Source organism: Trachypithecus francoisi, unplaced genomic scaffold (genome assembly GCF_009764315.1).
Source record: "Trachypithecus francoisi isolate TF-2019V2 unplaced genomic scaffold, Tfra_2.0 Lachesis_group10, whole genome shotgun sequence".
In the NCBI taxonomy this organism is placed as follows: Eukaryota; Metazoa; Chordata; class Mammalia; order Primates; family Cercopithecidae; genus Trachypithecus; species Trachypithecus francoisi.
This window is the reverse complement of record NW_022681455.1, coordinates 99137815-99165746: the sequence shown is the minus strand read 5'-3', so window position 1 is coordinate 99165746 and position 27932 is coordinate 99137815. Positions and strand designations below refer to the sequence as shown.

The 27932-nt window shown below is 49.5% G+C and overlaps 1 protein-coding gene across 1 annotated transcript; it reads left to right on the top strand.

The window, feature by feature from the left end:
* The first annotated feature begins 450 nt into the window (after positions 1–450).
* Positions 451–27361, top strand: LOC117088608 (60S ribosomal protein L30-like). The gene is made up of 3 exons (XM_033219851.1): positions 451–574; positions 26196–26312; positions 27096–27361. Exons 1-3 carry the CDS (start codon positions 451–453, stop codon positions 27359–27361), a joined length of 507 nt encoding a protein of 168 aa, XP_033075742.1.
* The last annotated feature ends 571 nt before the right edge of the window (positions 27362–27932 follow it).

The window sequence follows — 27932 nt, the reverse complement described above, 5'->3', positions numbered from 1 at the left end:
CACGGGGCAGACCCACGGTACTGTTTTCTGTGAGTCTCCGGCACAGCACCAAGCTCTGCCAGCACCAGTCCCTGACAGGGCTAGGAGGACAGCCTGGTCAGCAGGGCTGCAGTCCCCCAGTGCCGTGTTTCGGGGGTTGAGGGATGTAAGTGGAGTCATTGCACAGAGACAGACCAGTCAGGAGAAGGAGCTGGAATCTGGCCTCTTGGCCTAACCTCAGGAGCCCCCTCCCATCCTCTCCCCGCTCTCCCTGTCGGGGTACTTCACTGTTTATTTTCTACTTGTGTGTACTCGGGAAAGGGCAGATGGTTAATAAAAGGGATTTGTGCTGCTGACCTGTGTCCCCTGTGTCTGGTTCTGGGGACAGAGTCCGTGCCACTGCCAGGAGGAAGAAGGGCTGGGGTAGGAGGTGTAGATGGCATGTCACTGTCTCTGACCCCTGTCTCCGGAATGGCACCACCATGCTCCCTCTACCAAGCAGGGACCTGCGAGTGGCTCTTGCCACCCCTGCTTTCTTCCACATTCTACCTGTCCTTCTCCAATGACTTAGGAATGTATCGCAGTCTCCAGTCCTGTGACCTCTGCCCTCACTCAAGCCCTCACTGTGTCTTTCCTGTCCCTTTGTGGTCTCAGACTGTCCCCTTGACTTCAGATCTTGGCAAGAGCTTCAAACTCCTGAGTATCCACCCCCATCTTTTCAGAGGCCTAGCTGTCTTGATTTTGGAGCCACCAGTCACCATGCTCAGTGCTGGCAAGAAAACCAGCAAAGGGCCGGGCACGGTGGCTCAAGCCTGTAATCCCAGCACTTTGGGAGGCCGAGACGGGCAGATCACGAGGTCAGGAGATCGAGACCATCCTGGCTAACACAGTGAAACCCCGTCTCTACTAAAAAATACAAAAAAACTAGCTGGGCGAGGTGGCGGGCGCCTGTAGTCCCAGCTACTTGGGAGCCTGAGGCGGGAGAATGGCGTAAACCCGGGAGGCGGAGCTTGCAGTGAGCTGAGATCCAGCCACTGCACTCCAGCCCGGGTGACAGAGCGAGACTCCGTCTCAAAAAAAAAAAAAAAAAGAAAAGAAAACCAGCAAAGGTGGTCTGGGTGTGGTGGCTCATGCCTGTAATCCTAGCACTTTGGGAGAACAGGGTGGGCAGATCACCTGAGGTCAGAAGTTCAAGACCAGTCTGGCCAACATGGTGAAACCCTGTCTCTACTAAAAATACAAAAAAATAGCTGGGCATGGTGGCGCATGCCTGTAATCCCAGCTACTTGGGAGACTGAGACAGGAGAATTGCTTGAGCCCGGGAGGTAGAGGTTGTGGTGAGCCAAGATTGTGCCATTGCACTCCAGCCTAGACAACAAGAGTGAAACTCTATCTCCACAAAAAAAAAAAAAAGGCCGGGCGCGGTGGCTCAAGCCTGTAATCCCAGCACTTTGGGAGGCCGAGACGGGCGGATCACGAGGTCAGGAGATCGAGACCATCCTGGCTAACATGGTGAAACCCCGTCTCTACTAAAAATACAAAAAACTAGCCGGGCGACGTGGCGGGCGCCTGTAGTCCCAGCTACTCGGGAGGCTGAGGCAGGAGAATGGCGTGAACCCGGGAGGCGGAGCTTGCAGTGAGCTGAGATCCGGCCACTGCACTCCAGCCTGGGCGGCAGAGCGAGACTCCGTCTCAAAAAAAAAAAAAAAACAGCAAAACAGACTCCAGCACTGCTCTCAGCCTAGTTGTGGGAAGACTGATGCTAAGCAAGCAGTGACACAAATATACACTTCCAAACTGTGATAAGTGCCAAGGAGCAAAAATACAGTGTGTTAGTCTGGGGTCTTGAAGTTGTCTGGGGAGTCGAGGAAGACTTCCTGGAGGAAGTGATGTTTGAGCTGGCCTGTGACTGATGAGTAGGAATTAGTGAAGAGAGGTGGGGAAACTTTGCCAAGCAATGGAAACTGCATGTGCAAAGGCCTTGACCTGGGAGGAATATGACTTCAGGAACTGAAAAGTGGCCAAGGTAGGCAGACATTGACTGTGTGTTGGGAGGGTCTTAAACGACTCCTCCTTGCCTTTAGGTTCAAGTCTAACTAGCTCATCTCTCACACTTCCCCTCTCTGCTCCAGCCACACTCAAGTGAAGGTCAGGCTGCAACTCCTAGTAAAAGTAGGGGACTGACCTTGCAAGGAAGAAATACTTCAGAAGGGCTTGAAGGGTAGGTTGGCTTTGGGCTTTGGACTTTGGGCATTAGGCCTAACTAGGGGGCAAATAACTGGAGGTTGAGTTTCACCTTCTCTGAACAGAAGGAAGGAAAGGATACATCTATGCCAAAGGCATACTCCAGTGCAAACAGCCAACTTCATCTGTTCATACACTTCACTCGACATCCTCATCCTGGTGTAACAGGTGGATAATGAGAAATTACTTAATGGATACAATGTCCATTATTTGGGTGATGGATACACTAAAATCCCAGACTTCACCACTTACGCAATATAGCCATGTAACAAAATGGTATTTGTACCCCTAAAATATATACCAAAAAAAAATTTTTTTTTTGAGAGAGTTTCACTCTTGTTTCCCATGCTGTAGCGCTCTTGTTGCCCAGGCTGGAGTGCAATGGTGCGATCTTGGCTCACTGCAACCTCCGCCTGCTGTGTTCAAGCGATTCTCCTACCTCAGCCTTCCTAATAGCTGGGATTACAGGCACCCACCACCATACCCGGCAAATTTTTGTATTTTTAGTAGATATGGGGTTTCAGCATGTTGGTCAGGCTAGTCTCCAACTCCTGACCTCAGGTGATCTACCCACCTCGGCCTCCCAAAGTGTTGGGATTACCGGCGTGAGCCACTGTGCCCAGGCTACAGATTTTTTTTAAAAGACATCCCCATCCTAATGTCCCAAATACTCGTAAGCACTTGGTTAATGTCTGTCTCTCCCATTAGACTATAAGCTCTATTAGAGCAGGCCTATGTCTTCTTTACCTACCAGCGCTGGTGCCTGGCATGAACGCTCAGTAGTTACTAAAAGAATGAATAAATGAATAGCAGCGTTTGTTGAGTTCTTCTATTGTGCTGACACTTGCACAATCATCTGGTCTCTAAATTTCTATGAAGAAGCAAAAGCTAAGAGAAGTTAAATATTTTGCCCACGGTCACACAGGTTGTAAGACTGGAGGTAGACGGCACTTTTTTTTTTTTTTTTTTTGAGGTGGAGTCTCGCTCTGTCGCCCAGGCTGGAGTGCAGTGGCCGGATCTCAGCTCACTGCAAGCTCCGCCTCCCGGGTTTACGCCATTCTCCTGCCTCAGCCTCCCAAGTAGCTGGGACTACAGGCGCCCGCCACGTCGCCCGGCTAGTTTTTGTATTTTTAGTAGAGACGGGGTTTCACCGTGTTAGCCAGGATGGTCTCGATCTCCTGACCTCGTGATCCGCCCGTCTCGGCCTCCCAAAGTGCTGGGATTACAGGCTTGAGCCACCGCGCCCGGCTAGACGGCACTTTTAACTTGCATGAATAGACAAGTGACCAGGCCAGGTGCAGTGGCTCAGGTTTGTAATTGAAGCACTTTGGGAGGTGGATTGCCTAAGACCAGGAGTTCAAGGCCAGCCTGGGCAACACAATAAGACCCATCTCTACAAAAAAATATGAAAAAAGCCGGGCACAATGGCTCACACCTATAATCCCAGCACTTTGGGAGGCTGAGACGGGCGGATCACTTGAGGTCAGAAGTTCAAGACCAGTCTGGCCAACATGGTGAAACCCCATCTCTACTAAAAATACAAAAATTAGTCAGGCATGGTGGCGGGCGCCTATAATCCCAGCTACTCAGGAGATTGAGGCAGGAGAATCACTTGAACCCAGGAGGCAAAGGTTGCAGTGAGCCAAGATCGTGCCACTGCACTCCAACTTCAGCAACAGCGAGACTCTGTCTCAAGGAAAAAAAAAAACATATATATATATAGTGCATATCCGTAGTCCTAGCTACTCAGGAGGCTGAGGCAGGAGGATCACTTGAGCCTAGGAGTTTAAGGTTACAGTGAGCTGTGATTGTGTCACTGCACTCTAGCCTGGATGACAGAGCAAGTCCTGTCTCTTAAAAAAAAAAAAAGAGGCCGGGCGCAGTGGCTCAAGCCTGTAATCCCAGCACTTTGGGAGGCCGAGACGGGCGGATCACAAGGTCAGGAGATCGAGACCATCCTGGCTAATACGGTGAAACCCCATCTCTACTAAAGAATACAAAAAAAAAAAAAAACTAGCCGGGCGACGAGGCGGGCGCCTGTAGTCCCAGCTACTTGGGAGGCGGAGGCAGGAGAATGGTGTGAACCTGGGAGGCGGAGCTTGCAGTGAGCTGAGATCCGGCCACTGCACTCCAGCCTGGGCGACAGAGCCAGACTCCGTCTCAGAAAAAAAAAAGAAAAGCAATGTACAAATTTAACTTCTTCCCAAGAGGACCCATGTTGGGGTTTCCCTGCCACCTCCTGGGAGTCAGGGTGTTTCTAAGACTTTTTTTTTTTTTTGAAATGGAGTCTCACTCTGACGCCCAGGCTGGAGAGCAGTGGCACAATCTTGGCTCACTGCAACCTCCGTCTCCCGGGTTCAAGCGATTCTCCTGCCTCAGCCTCCTGAGTAGCTGGAACTACAGGCACACACCCCCATGCCCAGGTAATTTTTATATTTTTAGTAGAGACAGGGTTTCACCATGTTGGTCAGAATGGTCTCGATCTCTTGACCTCGTGATCCGCCCACCTTGGCCTCCCAAAGTGCTGGGATTACAGGCGTGAGCCACGGTGCCCGGCCTGTTCTAAGACTTTAACATGGGTACCAGTGCACACAATTATCACAAATCCCCTGGTGGCTCTCCTTGGGCTACAAATTCTGATTCACTAGGTCTGGAGTGGGGCCTGAGGTATACATCGCTGACACTCCCAATGATGCCAATGCTCTGGTAATCCCTGGGCCACACTTTTGAGTGGCAGGTGCCTCGTGGACAGTGCCAAGTCGTTGGCATCAGACAAACCTGACTTGAATCCTAGTGATGCCTCTTAACACTGTGAGAACTCAGGGAGTTACTTCACTTCCCTGAACTTCATTTCCTCATCTGTAAAGCAGGGTGATGATGCCTACTTTGTAGATGCAGACATTACAAATGCAAGGATGATGGCATAAGAGTACATATCAGGTGCCTGGCTGACAGCAGTGACTATGTTAGTCATTTTGCTGAACTAGAAGGAACAGGGAGTGTGTAACAGCCATTTCTTCCTTTTGTCAGTAGAGGTCACCTTTGCATAATCTCTGCTCATGAAAGTGGAAACCCTGTGGCCACAGAAGAGACTACAGGCCTCTGAGTCACTGGGGCTCCTGGAGACTTGGCTGCTGCTTGGTACATCTGAGTGACACCCATATACTAAGGCAAGGCCACTCTCAGTCATGGCCCACAGCCTGGTGGGGGAATCAGACCAATTGAATAATCACAGATGCTAATGTTTACTAGATACAGATACGGATATTATAAACCCAGATTTGGTATTGAAATAATTTGGTAATAATGTTTGGTATGATACAATAAAGAAAATGTCAGTTGGGCACAGTGACTCATGACTGTAATCCTAGCACTTTGGGAGGTGGAGATGGGCAGATCACCTAAGGTTGGGAGTTCGAGACCAGCCTGACCAACATGGAGAAACCCCTGTCTCTACTAAAAAAAAAAAAAAAAATACAATATTAGCCCAGTGTGGTGGCACATGTCTGTAGTCCCAGCTATCTGGGAGGCTGAGGTGAGAGAGTTGCTTGAACCTGGGAGGCGGAGGTTGCGGTGAGCCGAGATCACGCCATTGCACTCCAGCCTGGGCAACGAGAGCGAAACTCCATATCAAGACAAAAAAAAAAAAAAAAGGCCGGGTGCGGTGGCTCAAGCCTGTAATCCCAGCACTTTGGGAGGCCGAGACGGGCGGATCACGAGGTCAGGAGATCGAGACCATCCTGGCTAACACGGTGAAACCCCGTCTCTACTAAAAAATACAAAAACTAGCCGGGCGAGGTGGCAGGCGCCTGTAGTCCCAGCTACTCGGGAGGCTGAGGCAGGAGAATGGCGTGAACCCGGGAGGCAGAGCTTGCAGTGAGCTGAGATCTGGCCACTGCACTCCAGCCCGGGCGACAGACCGAGACTCCGTCTCAAAAAAAAAAAAAAAAAGAAAATATCAATAGATGTGGAAGAAGGCCAGAAACTTTGCAGACAGGAAGAAGGTAGACGCCCTGTCCTCCAAACTGGTCAAGTTTCCTGGGGGAAACAAACACAAGATTCATCCATTTGATCGTTACCCCATTAAAAACAAAATTGGGGGCCCGGCGTGGTGGCTCACGCCTGTAATCCCAGCACTTTGGGAGGCCGAGGCGGCTGGATCACAAGGTCAATAGATCAAGACCATCCTGGCCATCATGGTGAAACCCCATCTCTACTAAAACTACAAAAACTTAGCTGGGCATGGTGGCACAGGCCTACAGTCCCAGCTACTCAGGAGGCTGAGGCAGGAGAATTGCTTGAACCCGGAAGGCAGAGGTTGCAGTGACCCGAGGTCGCGCCACTGCACTCCAGCCTGGGCAATAGAGTGAGACTCCGTCTCAAAAAAAAAAAGAAAAAAAAATTGGGCTGAGTGCAGTGGCTCACACCTTTAACCCCAGCACTTTGAGAGGCAGACGTGGGCAGATCACTTGAGGCCAGAAGATCGAGACCAGCCTGGCCAGCATGGCGAAACCTGTCTCTACTAAAAATACAAAAATTAGGCCAGTAATGGTGGTTTACGCCTGTAATCCCAGCACTTTGGGAGGCCAAGGTGGGTGGATCCTGAGGTCAGGAGTGCCTGGCCAACATGGCAAAACACCATCTCTACTAAAAATACAAAATAAATTAGCCAGGCCTGGTGGCGTGCACCTGTAGTCCCAGCCACACGGGAGGCTAAGGCAGGAGAATAACTTGAACCTGGGAGGCGGAGGTTGCAGTGAGTCAAGACAGTGCCACTGCACTTCAGCCTGGTCGAATGTAAGATTCCATCTCAAAAAAAAAAAAAAAATTAGCCCAGCATAGTGGTACACACCTGTAGTTCCAGCTACTTGGGAGGCTGAGGCACGAGAATCGCTTGAACCTGGGAGGCAGAGGTTGCAGTGAGTCAAGATCACCCCACTGCACTCCAGTCTGGGTGAGAGAGAAAGACTCTGTCTCAAAAAAAAAAAAAAAAAAAAAGATGCATTAGTTAAGAGATGCTACAGATAAAACCTAAAATCTCAGTGACTCAACACCATAAACGTTCATATCTCACTGACGTCACAATCCAATGCAAGTGGCCCTGCTCAGGCACATGGAAGGCTAGGGTGAGGCTTGGGGCTAGCAGGTGGGTGGTTGAAGATAATACAAATTGCCGGGCGCAGTGTCTCATGCCTGTAATCCCAGCACTTTGGGAGGCTGAGGCGGGCAGATCACGAGGTCAGGAGATCAGACCATCCTGGCCAACATGGTGAAATCCCATCTCTACTAAAAATACAAAAATTAGCTGGGCGCGGTGGTGCATGCCTGTAGTCCCAGCTACTCGGGAGGCTGAGGCAGGAGAATTGCTCGAAACTGGGAGGCAGAGGTTGCAGTGAGCTGAGATCATGCCACTGCACTCCAGCCTGGCAACAGAGTGAGACTCCATTTCAAAAAAAAAAAAAACTGACATCCCCATCCCAATGTCCCACATACTTATAAGCACTTGGTGTGGGAGTTAGATATGGAGAAAAGCCCGCTGAGCAGAATGCATAAAAGCTTGGACTTTGGAGACTGAAAACTCAAAGTCTGACTCCCAAGTAATTTCTCCATTGGCTCCTTAGCTATGTGACCTCAAGGAAGTTATTTAACTTCCTTGGATCATAATTTCATCAGCTGCAAAAACGGAAATAATATCATCTGATGTTCAGCTTTCTCATCTCTCCATTTCTCTATTGTTGCATAATAAGCCACCCCAAAACTTAGAGGCTTTAAACAAAAGTTTACTTTCTGTAACAATTCTGGGCCGGGCGCGGTGGCTCAAGCCTGTAATCCCAGCACTTTGGGAGGCTGAGACGGGCGGATCACGAGGTCAGGAGATCGAGACCACCCTGGCTAACACGGTGAAACCCCGTCTCTACTAAAAATACAAAAAACTAGCCGGGCCAGGTGGCGGCGCCTGTAGTCCCAGCTCCTCGGAGGCTGAGGCAGGAGAATGGCCTAAAACTCGGGAGGCGGAGCTTGCAGTGAGCTGAGATCTGGCCACTGCACTCCAGCCTGGGTGACAGAGCGAGACTCCGTCTCAAAAAAAAAAAAAAATTCTGTGGGTTGACCAGGATCAGCTGGGTGGTTCTTCTCTTCTGTGTAGTGTTAGAGCTAGAGCTGCAGCCATATGAAGGCTTGCTTGGGGCACGGTGTCCAAGAAGGCGTACTCACTTGCTGGCTGCTGGCTGCTGGCTGCTGGCTGGGAACTCGCCTGAGCTGTTATCTGGAGCATCTGCACATGATCTCTCCATGCGGCTTCAACTTCTCATAATGTGGTGGCTGCATTCTTGGGAGAGTCCCAACAATGGTATGATCTCGGCTCACTGCAACCTCTGCTTCCCTGATCCTCCCACCTCAGCCTCCCAAGTAGCTGGGACTACAGGGGCAGGCCACCACACCCAGCTAATTTTTTGTATTTTTTTGTAGGGGTCTTTTGTATTTTATTGATGGGGTCTCGCCATGTTGCCCAGGCTGATCTTGAATTCCTGAGTGCAAAGCGATCTGCCCACCTCAGTCTCCCAAAGTGCTGAGATTATAGGTGTGAGCCACACGCCCGGGCCAACAGTGAGCATTTCAAGAGACCCGGAGAGAAGCATCTTCAGCTACAGGAGTCCCAGAATGCCACTTTTGTAGCATTCTCTCAGGCAAGTGAGTCACAGGGCCCAACGAGATTCAAGTGGAGAGGAGCTAGGCCCCATCTCTTCAAGAGACAAGTGACAAAGAACTTGTGGCCATTTTATCTAGCACATAATCTGGAAAATATACACAAATACCGGGATCAAAGGGTTTTTGCAAGAATTATGTGGAATTGGCCGGGCGCGGTGGCTCAAGCCTGTAATCCCAGCACTTTGGGAGGCCGAGACGGGCGGATCACGAGGTCAGGAGATCGAGACCATCCTGGCTAATACCGTGAAACCCCGTCTCTACTAAAAAATACAAAAAACTAGCCGGGCGACGAGGCGGGCGCCTGTAGTTCCAGCTACTCGGGAGGCTGAGACAGGAGAATGGCGTGAACCCGGGAGGCGGGGCTTGCAGTGAGCTGAGAGCCGGCCACTGTACTCCAGCCTGGGCGGCAGAGCAAGACTCCGTCTCAAAAAAAAAAAAAAAAAAAAAAGAATTATGTGGAATTTGTAAAAAGTACCTTGCCCATAATGAGGGATATTGAAGAAATAAATGAAAAAATAAATAAATAAACCATTGACTGTTGTTATTCTTTTAAAAGGTTACATTTGGCGTCAAAGAGTACCTTAAGTAAATCAGGATGGGATTCTTTACATAAGAGGATTCACCCCACATCAGTCTAAATAGCAAGCTTCCCTAGTTCCTGGAAAAGAAGACCTGGGTCGTGTGTCATTTCGCTGACATCCCACTAACTATAGCTACACCCTTCACACTCAATGGGGTCTCTTCTGAAGGCCCAACGTGGAGAAAGAGGGTCTTGCTGGGAATGTGACTAGTTCCATCTCCTGCAGGTCAGTGGTTGGACCAGGAACCTGATTCCCAGCCACCAGCTAAAACTGAGTGACATCCCTTGGGCTTTGGTTGTTGGTCAAAAATGAGAATGGGGTAGGGTGCAGTGGCTCACGCCTGTAATCCTAGCACTTTGGGAGGCCTAGGTGGGTAGATCACTTGAGGCCAGGAGTTCAAGACCCGCCCGGGCAACATGGTGAAACCCCATTTCTACTAAAAATACAAAAATTAGCTGGGCATGGTGGCACACGTCTGTAATCCCAGCTATTCGGGAAGCCAAGGCATGAGAGTCATTTGAACCCAGGAGGTGGAGGTTGCAGTGACCTGAGATTGCACCATTGCACTCCAGCCTGGGCCACAGAGCGAGACTCCATCTTAAAAAAAAAAAAAAGTTTTCAAGTCATAGCCTCATCCTCAATAAACCACATTTTATTATGGGAGACAGGGAACGGGATTCATTTGTTTAAAATAAAATGATTAAGATGATACAAGAGGGCCAGGCACAGTGGCTCACACCTGTAATCCCAGCATTTTGGGAAGCCAAGGCAGGTGAGTCACTTGAGCCCAAGAGTTCAAGACCAACCTGGGAAACATGGCGAACCCTCATCTCTACTAAAAATACAATTAGCTGGGTATGCTGGCAGATGCCTGTAGTCCCAGCTACTTGGGAGTCTGAGGTGGGAAGATCACCTGATCTTGGGAAGTCAAGGCTGCAGCAGGCCGAGACTGCACCACTGCACTCCAGCCTGGGTGACCAGAGTGAGACCGGTCTTAAAAAAAAAAAAAAGGCCGGGCGCGGTGGCTCAAGCCTGTAATCCCAGCACTTTGGGAGGCCGAGACAGGCGGATCACGAGGTCAGAGATCGAGACCATCCTGGCTAATACGGTGAAACCCTGTCTCTACTTAAAAATACAAAAACTAGCCGGGCGAGGTGGCGGGCGCCTGTAGTCCCAGCTACTCGGAGGCTGAGGCAGGAGAATGGCATAAACCCTGAGCGGAGCTTGCAGTGAGCTGAGATCCGGCCACTGCACTCCAGCCTGGGTGACCAGAGTGAGACCGGTCTTAAAAAAAAAAAAAAAAAAAAAAAAAAAAAGGTGATATAAGGGCGAAGAAGGAGCATGGAATTACACTCTGTCAATAAACAGATAAGGAGCGCCAGAGGACTCTGAACTCCTTCCTAGCTCCCTCATGAACGACCTCTGAGCCAGGAGGAAGTCCTACAGTCTCCTCCTCTGAAAGCCGGGAGCTTCTCCAACCTTTCAGCATTCCCGTTTTTAGACTCCATGGGCTGTGCTTTGGGTTAGTGATCCTATGGCCAGCTCTTGACTTTTCTCTTCCCAGGTCACCCTGGATTCCATTCAGCCAGTTCATGCACCTGTGTATCCATGCATCCATCCATGAATCCATCTGTCCTTCATCCATTCATCCATGTATATTTCTTTATTTACCGCCCCGCCCCGCTCCCCCCACCCTGCCCCAAGACAGAGTCTTGCTCTGTCCCATAGACTGGAGTGCAGTGGCGCAATCTCGGCTCACTGAAACCTCTGCCTCCCTGGTTCAAGCTGTTCTCCTGTCTCAAGCTGTTCTGTCTCAACCTCCCGAGTAGCTGGGATTAATATGTGCACCACCACGCCCAGCTAATTTTTGTATTTTTACTAGAGACAGGGTTTCACCATGTTGGCCAGACTGGTCTCAAACTCCTGAATTCGTGATTCACCTGCCTCAGCCTCCCAAAGTGCTGGGATTACAGGCGTGAGCCACTGTGCCAGGCCTTTTTTTTTTTTTGAGACGTAGTCTTGCTCTGTTGCCCAGGCTGGAGTGCGGGTGGAACCTTCTTCGCTCACTGCAACCACTGCCTCCCTGGTTCAAGGGATTCTCCTGCCTTAGCCTCCCTAGCAGCTGGGATTACAGGCATGCACCACTATATCTATTTTTTGTATTTTTATTAGAGATGGGGTTTCACCATGTTAGCCAAGCTGGTCTTGAACTCCTGATCTCAAGTGATCCACCTGCCTCAGCCTCCCAATGTACTGGGATTACAGGCATGAGCCATCACACCCGACCTAGTCCTAGTTTTGATTCAAGGGTTTTGATTATGGCCAGGCGCCGTGGCTCACGCCTGTAATTTCAACACTTTGGGAGACTGAGGCAGGCGGATCACTTGAGGTCAGGAGTTGGAGACCAGCCTGGCCAACATGGTGAAACCCCGTCTCTAAGAAAAATGTAAAAAATTATCCAGTTGTGGTGGTACATGCCTGTAATCTTAGCTATTCAGGAGACTGAGGCAGGAGAATTGCTGGAACCTGGGAGGAGGAGGTTGCAGTGAACCAAGATCACACCATTGCACTCCAGTCTGGGCGACAGAGCAAGACTCCGTCTCAGGAAAAATAAATAAATAAATCTCAACCTTTTCTTTTTTTGATGGGGATAGAAATTTTATTTATCCATGAAAGCCTCAAATCTGGGAACCTGATCTAATCCAAAGTTCTTTATTTATTTTTTATTTTTTTTTCCTTTGGAGACAGAGTTTCACTCTTGTTGCCCAGGCTGGAGTGCAATGATATGATCTTGGCTCACTGGAACCTCCGCCTCCCAGGTTCAAGCGATTCTCCTGCCTCAACCTCCCTAGTAGCTGGGATTACAGGCACCTGCCACCATGGCCAGCCAATTTTTATATTATTAGTAGAGATGGAGTTTTATCACGATGGCCAGGCTGGTCTCAAACTCCTGACCTCAGGTGATCCACCCGCCTCAGCTTCCAAAGTGCTGCGATTACAGGCGTGAGCCACGGCGCCCGGCCCCTAATCCAACGTTCTTACTAAAATGAGAAGAAAACTGAGGCCCCGTGAGGGAAGGTGTGACTTATCAAGGTCACCAGCAGTTAATGGCAGCCTGGAAGCCAGGCCTCCAGCCTCCTAGTCTAATGGTTAATGTTTAGCTGGCTGAGTCTCTGTCTCCGCCCATGTCCTTGATGCTCATTCCAGGGAATGGAAAGATGTGGATATAAGGAGGAAGCCCTGAGATCCTTCTCTGGCCTTTTTCCTCAAAAGAACAGACTCAGCAGTGACCTATTTCAGAAAAAGCACAAAACAGCAGCTGGCTGCCCATGGGTAGAGTCTGCAGAATCTACTCCTCCTCTGTTCCCCCAGCTCTCTCCCCCCAAGTAGGGCTGCGGTCATGGGAAAAGGACTCAAGCAGGAGCTGCCAGGACAGACAGTGGCGGGACCTACCTGGAATGGAATCTTAGCTTAGAGGCCCTCTGCAGCCAAAGAAGCTAAAGTGAGAGGAAGACATTGTATTCTGTGAGGACCCCAGCTCCCAGCATTTGTAGACAAATGATTATTTCCTTTCATCTTCTGAGTTGAGACACAGCCATTCACCACAGAACAAAGGCACTCACTTTCTGTAGCTACCATCAGGGCTCTTTGCACTGGGAACAGGGCCAAACGGGGGCAAACTTTAAAAATAGTAAAAGGGCAAGATGCCCCAAAGCAAACGCTCAGTGTGTACAAGGCACACCCTCAGAACTGAGGTAGATGCTTCACACAGCAGATGGGAAGACAGACAGCAGACCAGACAAGTGACCAAGTCTGCGGGGCTGGTGCAATCTCCATGAAATAAAGCACCAGCCTGGCCCCAGGGAGAGCACGGCTTTTCCCGCTGCCTCTCAGTTCCCTCATCTTCGCTGCCGGGAAGTTCTTTACAGCTATTTCCAATCTCTCTGCTGCAAACCTCTCCCCTCTAATTCAGCCTCAGGGACTGAAATCCTCCTTTTGGATGGAGGCTGGGCCCTGGCTTCCAGTGCTGGCTCCAGCACTGACCACTGCCTGACCTTGGGCAGGCCCCTCTGCACTGGTCCCTCATTTGTGAGATGGTGAGATTCTGTGGTTCCTTCCAGCTCTGGCTGATTAAATTGTCCTCAGCCTTCTCCTCCCCAGAGGTTGTAAATAGAAGCCGTTGCGTGCTGATGTTTCGGGGGGAAAAAATAAACTGGAAGAGAAGAAAGACTAAGAAGAAAGAAGGGAGAAAGAAGAGGAGGAAGAGGAAGTTAGGGAAAGGGGAGAAGAAGAAGAAACATTTAAAAACTAAGAGCTGTTGGCCGGGCGCGGTGGCTCAAGCCTGTAATCCCAGCACTTTGGGAGGCCGAGACGGGCGGATCACAAGGTCAGGAGATTGAGACCATCCTGGCTAACACGGTGAAACCCCGTCTCTACTAAAAATACAAAAAACTAGCCGGGCGAGGTGGTGGGCGCCTGTAGTCCCAGCTACATGGAGGCTGAGGCAGGAGAATGGTGTAAACCCGGAGGCGGAGCTTGCAGTGAGCTGAGATCCGGCCACTGCACTCCAGCCTGGGCGACAGAGCAAGACGCTGTCTCAAAAAAAAAAAAAAAAACAACTAAGAGCTGGGGCTGGGCATGGTAGCTCATGACTGTAATCCCAGCACTTTGGGAGGCCAAGGCGGGCGGATCACCTGAGGTCAGGAGTTCAAGACTAGCCTGGCCAACATGTTGAAACCCCATCTCTTTCTTCTAGCCAGGTGTGGTGGCATGCACCTGTTGTAAAAATACAAAATTAGCCAGGCATGGTGGCACGTGCCTGTAATCCCAGCTACTCGGGAGGCTGAGGCAGGAGAATCACTTGAACATGGGAGTGGAAGTTGCAGTGAGCCAAGATCGTGCCACTGTACTCCAGCCTGGGCACAAGAGTGAAACTCCATCCCCCCACCCAAAAAAAAAAAAAAAAACAAAGCCGGGCCGGGTGCGATGGCTCACGCCTGTAATCCCAGCACTTTGGGAGGCCAAGGCAGGTGGATCATTTGAGGCTAAGAGTTCAAGACCAGCCTGGCCAACGTGGTGAAACCCTATCTCTACTAAAAATACAAAAATTAGCCAGGCATAGTGACGTGTACCTGTAATTCCAGCTACTCGAGAGGCTGAGGCACAAGCATTTCTTGAGCCTGGGAGGCAGAGGTTGCAGTGAGCCGAGATCACGCCACTGTGCTCCAGCCTGGGCAACAGAGCAAGACTGTCTCAAAACAAATAAAAATAAAGTATCTTAATGTCTGGCTTCTCTGAGAAATTGGAATTTCTGGCAACCCTGGTCCTCATTCCTGCTTGGAAACCATGAGCTAGAGTTGGATGGACCCCTGCCCTCAAGTTCACTACGGTTCCAACCTGGCAGCTTTTCTCCTGTATGTGCCCTGTCTGCCCCCAGAGAACATCTGGGTTTTATTTATTTATTTTTTTTTTTTGAGACGGAGTCTCGCTCTGTTGCCCGGGCTGGAGTGCAGTGGCCGGTTCTCAGCTCACTGCAAGCTCCGCCTCCCGGGTTCATGCCATTCTCCTGCCTCAGCCTCCTAGTAGCTGGGACTACAGGCGCCCGCCACCTCGCCCGGCTAGTTTTTTTGTATTTTTTAGTAGAGACGGGGTTTCACCGTGTTAGCCAGGATGGTCTCGATCTCCTGACCTCGTGATCCGCCCGTCTCGGCCTCCCAAAGTGCTGGGATTACAGGCTTGAGCCACCGCGCCCGGCGGAACATCTGGGTTTTAAAGAGCTGCAATTGACCTTGAACCAAATCAGCCAATTCCAGCCCACCCCTTTGCTTCCCTGCAACATAGCGTTCACCCTGGGGCACTGAAATGCCAGTAGCTGAGCAGAGGTCTGCATCAGAGCCAGCTGTCCGATCAGCCTCTGCTCACAAGCTCAGGCTGACAAAGGAAATGGGACTGACCAGGAACACTAGCCAAGGGCTGTGCAGGGAATGAGGTGAGACAGATGCAGCCACTCAGCTTCCCCATAAATTTTAGCAGTTCACAAATCCCAGCATCCTCCCTACTTGTCTGGCTGCTCATGATTAACAGAGGCCCAGGGAGAAGCTGACTCTACCTTCTCTTCAGCCACACCCAAGATATTGGTATAAGGGAAGCTGGCACTATGAGTATTAGTATAAAGGCGGCTTCTGAGTTCTGCGCTAATACAGCTGGACCTCAAACAACCAGAGCCTAATGACCATTGTATGTAACTGAATTCCTGATTGATATGGGTTTAGTCTTCTAACCTGTATATTCCTTGATGTTTAAAATAAATAATCTTAACATGTGTTAGAAATCCTTTCTTCTAGCCAGGTGTGGTGGCATGCACCTGTAGTCCTAGCTACTTAGGAGGCTGAGGCAGGAGGATCCCTTGAGCCCAGGAGTTTGAGGTCTATCTGGACAACACAGTGAGACCCATCTCTAAAAAAAGAAATAAATCCTTTCTTCTTGAGCAAACCTCATGAATAAAACCGAATCTTTTTTGGCTGATTTAAGGTCTGGTAAAGAGCTTCCTTTCCTGCAAAAGTTGTTTTTAAGCACCTATGACGTGTCACCCCGTCTAGGCTTGAGAACCGAGAGGGTGCAGGCAATGGGCCAGAGTGAGTACTAACCACAGAATGTTCCTGAGAAGTTGCCTTCATAGACTAATTCTAGTTTGTGTTTGTTTTTATTTTGAGACAAAGTCTTGCTTTGTCTCCCAGGCTGGGGAATGCAGTATGTGATCTTGACTCACTGCAACCTCCACCTCATGGGTCCAAGCAATTCTCGTGCCTCAGCCTCCTAAGTAGCTGGGATTACAGGCACATATCACCATGTCTGGCTAATTTTTGTATTTTTAGTAAAGACAGGGTTTCACCATGTTGGCCAGGTTGGTCTCGAACTCCTGCCCTCAAGTGATCTGAGCCTCCCAAAGTGCTGAGATTACAGGCTTGAGCCACCACGCCCAGCCTATAGACTAATTCTACTTTGAATGCCTTGCTTCCAGCCGGTTCTAGGTTGATTAGAGCTCCTTAGGGACCTTCACTTCAGTACAAGCCAGAGTTTGTACTGAATCCTAGTTTGTGTCTTGAGGATTTGCTTTTTTTTCTCCTGAGGATTGAAAGCCCAGGAGGGGAAAAAATCAAACTAATTGTGAGCTCTGGATAGCTGAGTTCAAATTAACTGAGGTTTAACTGAACAGGGCTTGGGCACTGGGACAGTCTTGATAATTGAAATAGAGCAGAGTTGGAATTGGACACGTCTGAATATGAATCCTGGTTTTACCATTTCCAGTTAGTAGGATCTTATATAATTTACCTTTCTCAAGCATTTACTATGTACACACTTAGCACTGTGTATAATACTTCCCATGCATTAGCATTTGATCAGTGAGCTCTAAAAGCATTGCATAAGAAACCTCAGGAAAGACGCTTTACCTCTCTGAGTCTGAATTTCTACATCTACATGGTGAAAACAAAAATAAACATCGGACAGGTTTCTCGGGTGAATTAAGTGAGCTCAGTGCTGGAACGTCCTCAGCATCTGGGCTGGCCCAGGGTGTGTGCACTGCAGGTGTGGCCACAGAACACAGAATACACCACTCTATCAAATGCATCCTGCCAGGGTGCTCTGCTGGGTAATCAGGTTTGGGTTGTTGATTTTTCTTTTTTTTTTTTTTGAGATGGAGTTGCGCTCTTGTTGCCCAGGCTGGAGTGCAATGGCGCAATCTCCGCTCACTGCAACCTCCGCCTCCCGGGTTCAAGCGATTCTCCTGCCTTAGCCTCCTGCTGAGTAGCTGGGATTACAGGGGCATGCCACCGCGCTTGGCTAATTTTTTTTTTTTTTTTTTTTTTTTTTTTTGAGATGCAGTCTTGCTCTGTCACCCAAGCTGGAGTGCAGTGGCCCGATCTCGGCTCACTGCAAGCTCCACCTCCCAGGTTCATGCCATTCTTCTGCCTCAGCCTCCCGAGTAGCTGGGACAACAGGCCATCACTGCCACGCCCGGCTAATTTTTTTGTATTTTTTAGTAGAGATAGGATTTCACCGTGTTAGCCAGGATGGTCTCGATCTCCTGACCTCATGATCCGCCCGCCTCGGCCTCCCAAAATGCTGGGATTACAGGCGTGAGCCACTGCGCCCGCCCACGCCTGGCTAATTTTTGTAGAGATGGGGTTTCACCATGTTGGTCAGGCTGGTCTCAGACTCCTGATCTCGTGATCTGCCTGCCTCAGCCTCCCAAAGTGCTGTGATTACAGGCATGAGCTGCTGTGCCTGGCTAAGACTCCTCTCATCGTATTTAAGCCATGTGAAGTTAGGTTTAACTCCTGTTAGGCAGGATCTCTGCTGTCTGGGAGCAGCCCTGTGTGAGATTTAATCAATGCAGCCCAGCCCAGCCAAACAGGAGCATAAATTCCCTTTAAAATGAAGAAAGGGGCCGGGCGCGGTGGCTCAAGCTTGTAATCCCAGCACTTTGGGAGGCCGAGACGGGCGGATCACGAGGTCAGGAGATCGAGACCATCCTGGCTAATACGGTGAACCCCTGTCTCTACTTAAAAATACAAAAAAAACTAGCCAGGCGACGAGGCGGGCGCCTGTAGTCCCAGCTACTCGGGAGGCTGAGGCAGGAGAATGGCGCAAACCCGGGAGGCGGAGCTTGCAGTGAGCTGAGATCCGGCCACTGCACTCCAGCCTGGGTGGCAGAGCGAGACTCCGTCTCAAAAAAAAAAATAAATAAATAAAATAAAATAAAATAAAATGAAGAAAGGGTGGGGCAAGATTGTAAAAAATTGGCCGGGCGCGGTGGCTCAAGCCTGTAATCCCAGCACTTTGGGAGGCCGAGACGGGCGGATCACGAGGTCAGGAGTTCCAGATCATCCTGGCTAACACGGTGAAACCCCGTCTCTACTAAAAAATACAAAAAGCTAGCCGGGCGAGGTGGCTGGCGCCTGTAGTCCCAGCTACTCGGGAGGCTGAGGCAGGAGGATGGCGTAAACCGGGGAGGCGGAGCTTGCAGTGAGCTGAGATCGGCCACTGCACTCCAACCTGGGTGACAGAGCGAGACTCCGCCTCAAAAAAAAAAAAAAAAAAAGATTGTAAAAAATTAAGAAAAAACCTAAAGCCTTGGTCAGGTATGGTGGCTCATGCCTGTAGTGCTGGTACTTTGGGATGCCGAGGCGAGAGCATCACTTGAGCTCAGGAGTTCAAGATCAGCCTGGGCAACATAGCAAGACCCCTGTCTCTTTTTTAAAAAATGCCCACGGTGAAACCCTGTTTCTACAAAAAATATAAAAATTAGCCGGGCGAGGTGGCATGCGCCTGTAATCCCAGCTACTCAGGAGACTGAGGCAGGAGAATCGCTTGAACCCGGGAGGAGGAGGTTGAAGTGAGCCGAGATCGTGCCATTGTATTCCAGCCTACGCAACAGAGCTGGGTCTTTGTTGGTATCACCTTGACCAGTCACTCCCCATCTCTGGGTCCCAGTGCTTTCACTAACCCATTGCCTTGTGGACCTTAATTCCAGATCATATGAGTAAAATCCCATGGAAAGGAAACCATCCTGAGCATACTAAAAGCTGCAGTCAGTTCACATGCCTGGATGAGCCAGAGGTCATGCAAGTCTTATCTCCAACACCTCCCAGCTGTTCCTTAACCTCTACAGGCCTTAGTTTCCTCATCTATGAAATGGGCAACAGGCTGGGCGTGGTGACTCACGCCTGTAATCCCAGCACTTTGGGAGGCTGAAGCGGGTGGATCACCTGAGGTCAGGTGTTCGAGACCAGCTTGGCCAACATGGTGAAACCCCGTCTCTACTAAAAATGCAAAAATTAGCCAGGTGTAGTGGTAGGTGCCTGTAATCCCAGCTACTTGGGAGGCTGAGGCAGGAGAATTGCTTGAACCTGGGAGGTAGAGGTTGTAGTGAGCCAAGATAGCACCACTGCACGCCAGCCAGGGCGACAGAGCAAGACTCCGTCTCAGAAAAAAAAAGAAATGGGCAACAATAAAGTTAGTGTTGTGAGGATTTAGAATATGTAGGGAAAGAAGTTTAGCATAATATGTGCCCTGGAAACAGACTGATTGTTCAAATTTGGGCTGTAACATATAGCAGCTATGTGACCTTAAGCAAATAAACTTGTCTGAGTTTCAGTTTCCTCATCTGAGATTCCTCATCTGAGAAATAAGGATAATAATGAAGACCTACCTCCAAGGTTGCTATGAAAAGCAAGGCAAGGGCCAGGCGTGGTGGCTCACGCCTGTAATCCCAACACTTTGGGAGGCCGAGGTGGGCGGATCACCTGAGGTCAGGCGTTGGAGACCAGCCTGACTAATAAGGTGAATCCCCGTCTCTACTAAAAATACAAAAATTAGCTGGGCACGGTTCCAGGCGCCTGTAGTCCCAGCTATTCGGGAGGCTGAGACAGGAGAATTGCTTGAACCCAGGAGGCAGAGGTTGCAGTGAGCTGAGATGGCACCACTGCACTCCAGCCTGGGTGACAGAGTGAGACTTCATCTCAAAAAAAAAAAAAAGAAAGAAAGAAAAGCAAGGTGAGTCACAGGCAGGGTGGCTCACGCCTGTAATCCCAGCACTTTGGGAGGCCGAGGCGGGTGGGTCACCTGAGGTCAGGAGTTTGAGACCAGCCTGGCCAACATGGTGAAACCCTGTCTCTACTAAAAATACAAAATTAGCCAGGTGTGGTGGTGCACGCCTGTAGTCCCAGCTACTGGGGAGGCAGAGACAAGAGAATCACTGGAACCTGGGAGGCAGAGACTGCAGTGAGCTGAGATCGTGCCATTGCACTCCAACCTGGGTAAGACAGAGTGAGACTCCATCTCAAAAAAAAAAAGCAAGGCGGTAATTCTCATAGAGTATTTAGCGCAGTACCTGGCAGGCAAGAGTTATCTCTCGGCAATCTCCTGCTCCCAGGAGCCTAGAAAGAACATAACCAGTAAGGAGAAGCTTAGAGGTGAGGTTCAGGAAGAAGCCTCATTGTAAAGCTTGACTTTAAATGAGAATACCCTCTATTGTGCAAGCAGTGGAAGGGTTCTATGTAGAGAAAGTTTGAAGAAACTGGAAGAAAAAGGACTTGTGGCTGGGTGTGGGGGCTCATGCCTGTAATTACAACACTTTAGGAGGCTAAGGCGGGTGGATCACTTGAGGCCAAGAGTTCAAGACCAGACCGAGCAACATAGTGAGACCCTGATCTCTATAAAAAATTTAGCCGTGGGGTGGTGCACACGTGTGGTCCCAACTACTCAGGAGCCTGAGGCCAGAGTTTCACTAGAGCCCAGGAGGTAAAGGCTGCAGTGAGCCATGATCTCACCACTGCATGTCAGCCTGGGTAACAGGCTGTCTCAAAAAAAGGAAGGAGGGAAGGAGGGAAGGAGGGAAGGAGGGAGGAGGGAAGGAAGGAAGGAAGGCAGGAAGGGAGGAAGGGAGGAAGGGAGGAAGGGAGGAAGGGACTTGCCTAGACATCTGTTCCCTGACAAATGATACCAACAGATTGCTCCACAGGAATTCACACTGCTGGAACCTGGTGGCCAGAGTCCTGTACCTGGAGTCCCCTACTGGTGTAGGTTTTTTGGATTACTCCCACTCTCTCAGCCAAAACTACCAGACTGATGACCGGAAGGTGGGTAGTTGGGACACTCAAGGTGGGAACAGGTAGAAAGAAAGGGAGAGGGCAGAGGAAATAAGAGTAAGAAAGAGAGATATGCTGGGTGTGATGGCTCACGCCTGTAATCCCAGCACTTTGGGAGGCTGAGGCGGGTGGATCATTTGAGGTCAGGAGTTCAATACCAGCCTGGCCAACATGGTGAAACCCCGTCTCTACTAAAAATACAAAAATTACCAGTGTGTGGTGGCGTACGCCTGTAGTCCTAGCTACTCGGGAGGCCGAGGCAGAATTGCTTGAACCCGGGAGGTGGAGGTTGCAGTGAGCCGAAATCATGCCATTGCATTCCAGCCTGGGTGACAGATCGAGACTCCATCTCAAAAAAAAAGGAAAAGGAAGGAAGGAAGGAAGGAGGAAGGAAGGAAGGAAGGAAGGAAGGAAAAGAGACATAAGGCCTGGTGTGGGGGCTCACGCCTGTAATCCCAGCATTTGGGAAGGATGAGGCAGGTGGCGAGGTGGGAGGTCAGCCCGGCCCACTTGGTGAAACCACATCTCTACTAAAAACCAAAAAAATTAGCCAGGCGTGGTGGCGCATGCCTGTAATCCCAGCTACTCAGGAGGCTGAGGCAGAAGAATTGCTTGAACCCAGGAGGCGGAGGTTGCAGTGAGCTGAGATCATGCCACTGCACTCCAGCCTGGGTGACAGAACAAGACTTGATCTCAAAAAAAAAAAAAAAAAGTTTGGAGAGAGAGAGATGAGGCAGTGGGAGGACAAGAGAGTAGTGGAGCTAGAAGAAGAAAGGAAATGCTTTATGTCTCAGACCACAGGCTGCAAACTAGTGGCCTGTGAGCTGCATTATTTAGCTATATCTTTTCTTTGGCCTGTACATTGCTTAGGGAAAAAAAAACTTGAATTTTAGTTGCCATCATTTATACAATTGAGAGATTACACTTAAAAGTTCAGATTTGTATAATAATTTTGAAAAAATCAGATTTGTGGCTTCTGTTGGAAAGTTGTCCCTGAGTTTGCATTTCCCACTAGCAATACCCCTCTGGAGCCGGGTGGCTTTAAAAGGCCACCTGCGGCCGGGTGCGGTGGCTCACGCCTGTAATCCTAGTACTTTGGGAGGCCGAGGCAGGCGGATCACCTGAGGTCAGGAGTTTGAGACCAGCCTGGTCAACATGGAGAAAAATACAGAATTAGCTGGGTGCAGTGGCACATGCCTGTAATTCCAGCTACTTGGGAGGCTGAGGCAGGAGAATTGCTTGAACTCAGGAGGTGGAGGTTGTGGTGAGCCAGATCGCACCGTTGCACTCCAGCCTGGCTGGAAATTCCATCTTAAAAAAAAAAAAAAAAAAAGACACATTCTCTCCAGTTCATCACTAGCCCCACCATGCCCTGTTGCCTTACACCTGTGTGCTTCTTCTGTTCACGTCCTCTGCCTGGTTCCTACAGGCATTAGGTTTGTGGCCCCTATGTAAGACTCAAAGAACCCCAAACCCTATTCTGGAACTGACAGATAAATGATAATAATGTCTCTCTCCTATATATTAGGCAAGCCATATGGAGTAGCAGTTAAGAATCCAACAGCTGTTTCAAAAGGATCAATCTCAGGCCAGGTGCGGTGGCTCACCCCTGTAATCCCAGCACTTTGGGAGGCTGAGGCAGGAGGATCACTTGAGTCCAGGAGTTTGAGACCAGCCTGGGCAACACAGTGGGACCTCATCTCTGCAAAAAAAATTTTTTTTTTTTTTTGAGATGGAGTCTCGCTCCATTGCCCAGGCTGGAGTGCAGTGGCCGGATCTCAGCTCACTGCAAGCTCCGCCTCCCAGGTTTACACCATTCTCCTGCCTCAGCCTCCCGAGTAGCTGGGACTACAGGCGCCCGCCACCTTGCCCAGCTAGTTTTTTTGGTATTTTTTAGTAGAGATGGGGTTTTACCACGTTAGCCAGGAGGGTCTCAATCTCGTGACCTCGTGGTCCGCCTGTCTTGGCCTCCCAAAGTGCTGGAATTACTGGCTTGAGCCACCGCGCCTGGCCTGCAAAAATGTTTTTTAAAATGAGGTGAGAGAATAGTTGAGCCCAGGAGGTTGAGGCTGCAATGAGCCGTGATAACATCACTTCATTCCCACCTAGTGACAGAGTGAGTGAGACCGTGTCTCAAAAAAAAAAAAAAAAAAAAAGGATCAATCTCTATAGAAAAATAAGAAAAAGAATCTGATGGCTGGGTTCAAATCCCAGTGTGCCATTCCCAGATATACGACCTTGAACAAGTTCCTTTAACTTCTCTGTGCCTCAGTTTCCTCATCTTTCACATGGCATGCTAATAATACTACCTACCTCATAGGGTTGTGCTGAGAATTAAAAAAGTTAATAAACAGAAATCACTAGACTATAGAAAGCATTCAGTATCAGCTGTCATTGTCATCCTTCCTAAAGCTGTCACAGAGATCAGACTGTGTAAGAGGAGACACTCTGTGTAGCCCAGAGGTCAGGGGCAGCTTACTGCAGTACTCCCAATGTGACCTTGCCGGGTCACTTACCCTCCCTAAACCTGAGTTAACTTATTGTAAAATTGTTTCTTTTTTTTTTTTTTTTTTTTTTTTTTTTTTTTTTTTGTTGAGCGGAGTTTCGCTCTGTCGCCCAGGCTGGAGTGCAGTGGCCGGATCTCAGCTCACTGCAAGCTCCGCCTCCCGGGTTTACGCCATTCTCCTGCCTCAGCCTCCGAGTAGCTGGGACTACAGGCGCCGCCACCTCGCCCGGCTAGTTTTCTGTTTTTTTTTAGTAGAGACGGGGTTCACCGTGTTAGCCAGGGTGGTCTTGATCTCCTGACTCGTGATCCGCCCGTCTCGGCCTCCCAAAGTGCTGGGATTACAGGCTTGAGCCACCGCGCCCGGCCAAAATTGTTTCTTTTTTTTTAAGATGTAGTTTTGCTCTTGCCACCCAGGCTGGTGGTAGGATCTTGGCTCACTGCAGCCTCCACCTCTTGGGTTCAGGAGATTCTCCTGCCTCAGCCTCCTGAGTAGCTGGCATTACAGGCATGTGCCACCATGCCTGGTTAATTTTGTATTTTTAGTAGGACAGAATTTCATCATATTGGCCAGGCTGGTCTCGAACTCCTGACCTCAGGTTATCCACCTGCCTCAGCCTCTCAAAGTGCTGGGATTACAGGTGTGAGCCAGCTCATGTGGTCTGTGAAATTAAAGAGACTGACAAAATTATCTCTGGATCTTCTTTCTTTCTTTCTTCTTTCTTTCTTTCTTTCTTTCTTTCTCTCTCTCTCTTTCTTTCTTTTTTGTTTTGTTTGTTTGTTTGTTTGCTTGTTTGTTTGAGACAAAGTCTCAGTCTGTCACTCAGGTTGGAGTGCAGTGGTGCATTCATAGCTCACTGCAGCCTTGACTTCCTGGGCTCAAGTGATTCTCTCAACTCAACCTCCCACGTAACCGGGACCATAGGCACATGCTACACGCTTGGCTAATTTTTTCTTTTTCTTTTTTTCTCTCTTCTTTTTTTTTTTTTTTTGACAGAGTCTTGCTCTGTTGCTCAGGCTGGAGTGCAGTGGTGTGATCTGAGCTCACTGCAACCTCTGCTTCCCGAGTTCAAGCGATTCTCCTGCCTCAGCCTCCCGAACAGCTGGGACTACAGGCACGCGCCACCATGCCCAGCTAATTTTTGTATTTTTAGTAGAGACGGGATTTCCTCACATTGGCCAGCCTAGTCTCGAACTCCTGACATCACGATCCACCTGCCTCAGCCTCCCAAAGTGTTGGGATTACAGGCATGAGCCACCATGCCCGGCCATTTTTCATTTTTTGCAGAGACAGGATCTCACTTTGTTGCCCAGGCTTGAATCTTCATTTTCTTTTCTTTTTCTTTTGAGACGGAGTCTCACTCTGTTATCTAGGCTGGAGTGCAAAGGCGGTCTCACTGCAAACTCCGCCTCCCGGGTTTACGCCATTCTCCTGCCTCAGCCTCCAGAGTATCTGGGACTACAGGCGCCCACCACCGCACCTGGCTAATTTTTTTGTATTTTTAGTAGAGATGGGGATTCACCGAGTTAGCCAGGATGGTCTCGATCTCCTGATCTCGTGATCCGCCCGTCTCGGCCTCCCAAAGTGCTGAGATTACAGGCGTGAGCCACCACGCCCGGCCAATTTTTGTATTTTTAATAGAGACGGGGTTTCACCATGTTGGCCAGGCGGGTCTCAAACTCCTGACCTCAGGTGATGTGCCTGCCTCAGCCTCCCAAAGAGCTGGGATTACAGACGTGAGCTGCCGTACCCGGCCAGATCTTCCTTTTCTAATCTGAATTTAAATGTGACAACTTTTTTTTTTTTTTTTTTTGAGACGGAGTCTCGCTCTGTGGCCCAGGCTGGAGTGCAGTGGCCGGACCTCAGCTCACTGCAAGCTCTGCCTCCCGGGTTTACACCATTCTTCTGCCGCAGCCTCCTGAGTAGCTGGGACTACAGGCGCCTGCCACCTCGCCCGGCTAGTTTTTTGTATTTTTAGTAGAGACGGGGTTTCACCGTGTTAGCCAGGATGGTCTCGATCTCCTGACCTCGTGATCCGCCCGTCTCGGCCTCCCAAAGTGCTAGGATTACAGGCTTGAGCCACCGCGCCCGGCCAATCTTTTTGTTTTATAGAGATGGGGTCTCACTCTGTCACCCAGGCTGGAATGCAGTGGTGCCATGATCACGGCTCATTGCAAACTCAAACTCCTGGGTTCAAGCAATCCTCCTGCCTCAGCCTCCTTAGTAGCTGGGACTACAGGTGAGTGCTACCACTCCTGACTATTTTTCAAACTTTTTTGTAGAGACAAGGTGTCACTATGTTGTCCAGGTTGGTTTTGAACTCTTGGGCTCAAGCAATCCTCCTGCCTTGGACTCTCAAAGTGCTGGGATTACAGGTACCAGCCACTGTACCCAGCCATGAGTACTTGACCATGTGCTAGGTATGGGCTACCAATAGGGGAAACTGGTGAAGGAGGCAGCCTCAGAGCCTGCCAGTGGACACTAAACAAGTCGTGACGTCCTTTCTCACTCACCGGCCATCTTGGCAGCTGTTCTTGGCTGGGGCCATCCTGTGGGAAGACGATCGCCACAGAGAAGATGGAAAAAGTCTCTTGAGTTTATCAAGTCTAGGCTCCAACTCATTACAAAAAGTGGAAAGTTGGTAGGCTGGGCACCGTGGCTCATGCTTATAATCCCAGCATTTTGGGAGGCCAAGGTGGGCGGATCACCTGAGGTCAGGAGTTCGAGACCATCCTGGCAAACATGGTGAAACCCCATCTCTACTAAAATACAAAAATTAGCAGGTCGTGGTGGCGGGCGCCTATAATCCCAGCTGCTCTGGAGGTTGAGGCAGGAGAATCGCTTGAACCCGGGAGGCAGAGGTTGCAGTGAGTTGAGATCTCACTACTGCACTCCAGCCTGGGGGACAGAGCCAGATTCTTCTAAAAAAAAAAATAGTGGAAAGTTGGCCAGGCATGGTGGCTCATGTCTGTAATCCCACTACTTTGGGAGGCTGAGGCAGGTGAATCACCTGAGGTCAGGAGTTTAAGACCAGCCTGGCCAACATGGAGAATTCCCATCAGTACTGAAAATAAAAAAATAGGCCAGGTATGGTGGCACGTGCCTGTAATCCTAGCTACTTGGGAGGCTGAGGCAGAAGAATCGCTTGGACCCGGGAGGCAGAGGTTGCAGTGAGCCAAGATTGTGCCACTGCACTCCAGTCTGGGTGACAGAAAAAACTCCATCTCAAAAAAAAAAAAAAGAAAAATGTGGAGAGTTGGGTCAGGTGTGGTAGCTCATGCCTGTAATCTTAGCACATTGGGAGGCTGAGGCAGAGGGCAGCTCGAGGTCAAGAGTTCAAGACCAAACTGGGCAACATGATGAGATCCAGACCCTGTCTCTCTACAAAAAAAGAAAAGAAAAAGAAAGGAAGAAAGAAAAGTGGAAAGTATCTGCTGGGGTACAGCAGACTCTGAACATGATCAGACAAGGCAAAGTGAAATTGATCATCCTGGCCAACAACTGCCCAGCTTTGAGGAAGTCTGAAATAGAGCACTCTATCATGTTGGCCAAAACTGGTGTCCATTACTACAGTGGCAATAATATTGACTTGGGCACAGCATGTGGAAAATACTACAGAGTGTACACACTGACCGTCATTGATCCAGGTGATTCTCGTATTAGAAGCATGCCGGAACAGACCAGTGAAAAGTAAAACATGCAAAATCTGTCTTTAATAAAACTTGTCGGCCGGGCGCGGTGGCTCAAGCCTGTAATCCCAGCACTTTGGGAGGCCGAGACGGGCGGATCACGAGGTCAGGAGATCGAGACCATCCTGGCTAACACGGTGAAACCTCGTCTCTACTAAAAATACAAAAACGAACAGACATTTCTCAAAAGAAGACATCCATACAGCCAACAGACACATGAAAAAATGCTCGTCATCACTCGCCATCAGAGAAATGCAAATAAAAACCTGAATGAGATACCATCTCACACCAGTTAGAATGGCAATCATTAAGAAGTCAGGAAACAATAGATGTTGGAGAGGATGTGGAGAAATAGGAACACTTTTACACTGTTGGTGGGATTGTAAACTAGTTCAACCAGTATGGAAAACGGTATGGCGATTCCTCAAGGATCTAGAACTAGATGTACCATATGACTCAGCCATCCCACTACTGGGTATATACCCAAAGGATTATAAATTACTCTACTACAAAGGCACATGCACACGTATGTTTATTGCGGCACTATTCACAATAGCAAAGACTGGAATCAACCCA

Bases quoted from the DNA above. Each gene is read 5' to 3' on its own strand.
- LOC117088608 (XM_033219851.1), top strand. From the start codon at position 451: ATGGCACCACCATGCTCCCTCTACCAAGCAGGGACCTGCGAGTGGCTC. The intron at 575-26,195 runs GTGACCTCTGCC...CCATCTTGGCAG, and splicing joins GTATCGCAGTCTCCAGTCCT to CTGTTCTTGGCTGGGGCCAT. The intron at 26,313-27,095 runs GCTGGGCACCGT...AAAAGTGGAAAG, and splicing joins AAAAAGTGGAAAGTTGGTAG to TATCTGCTGGGGTACAGCAG.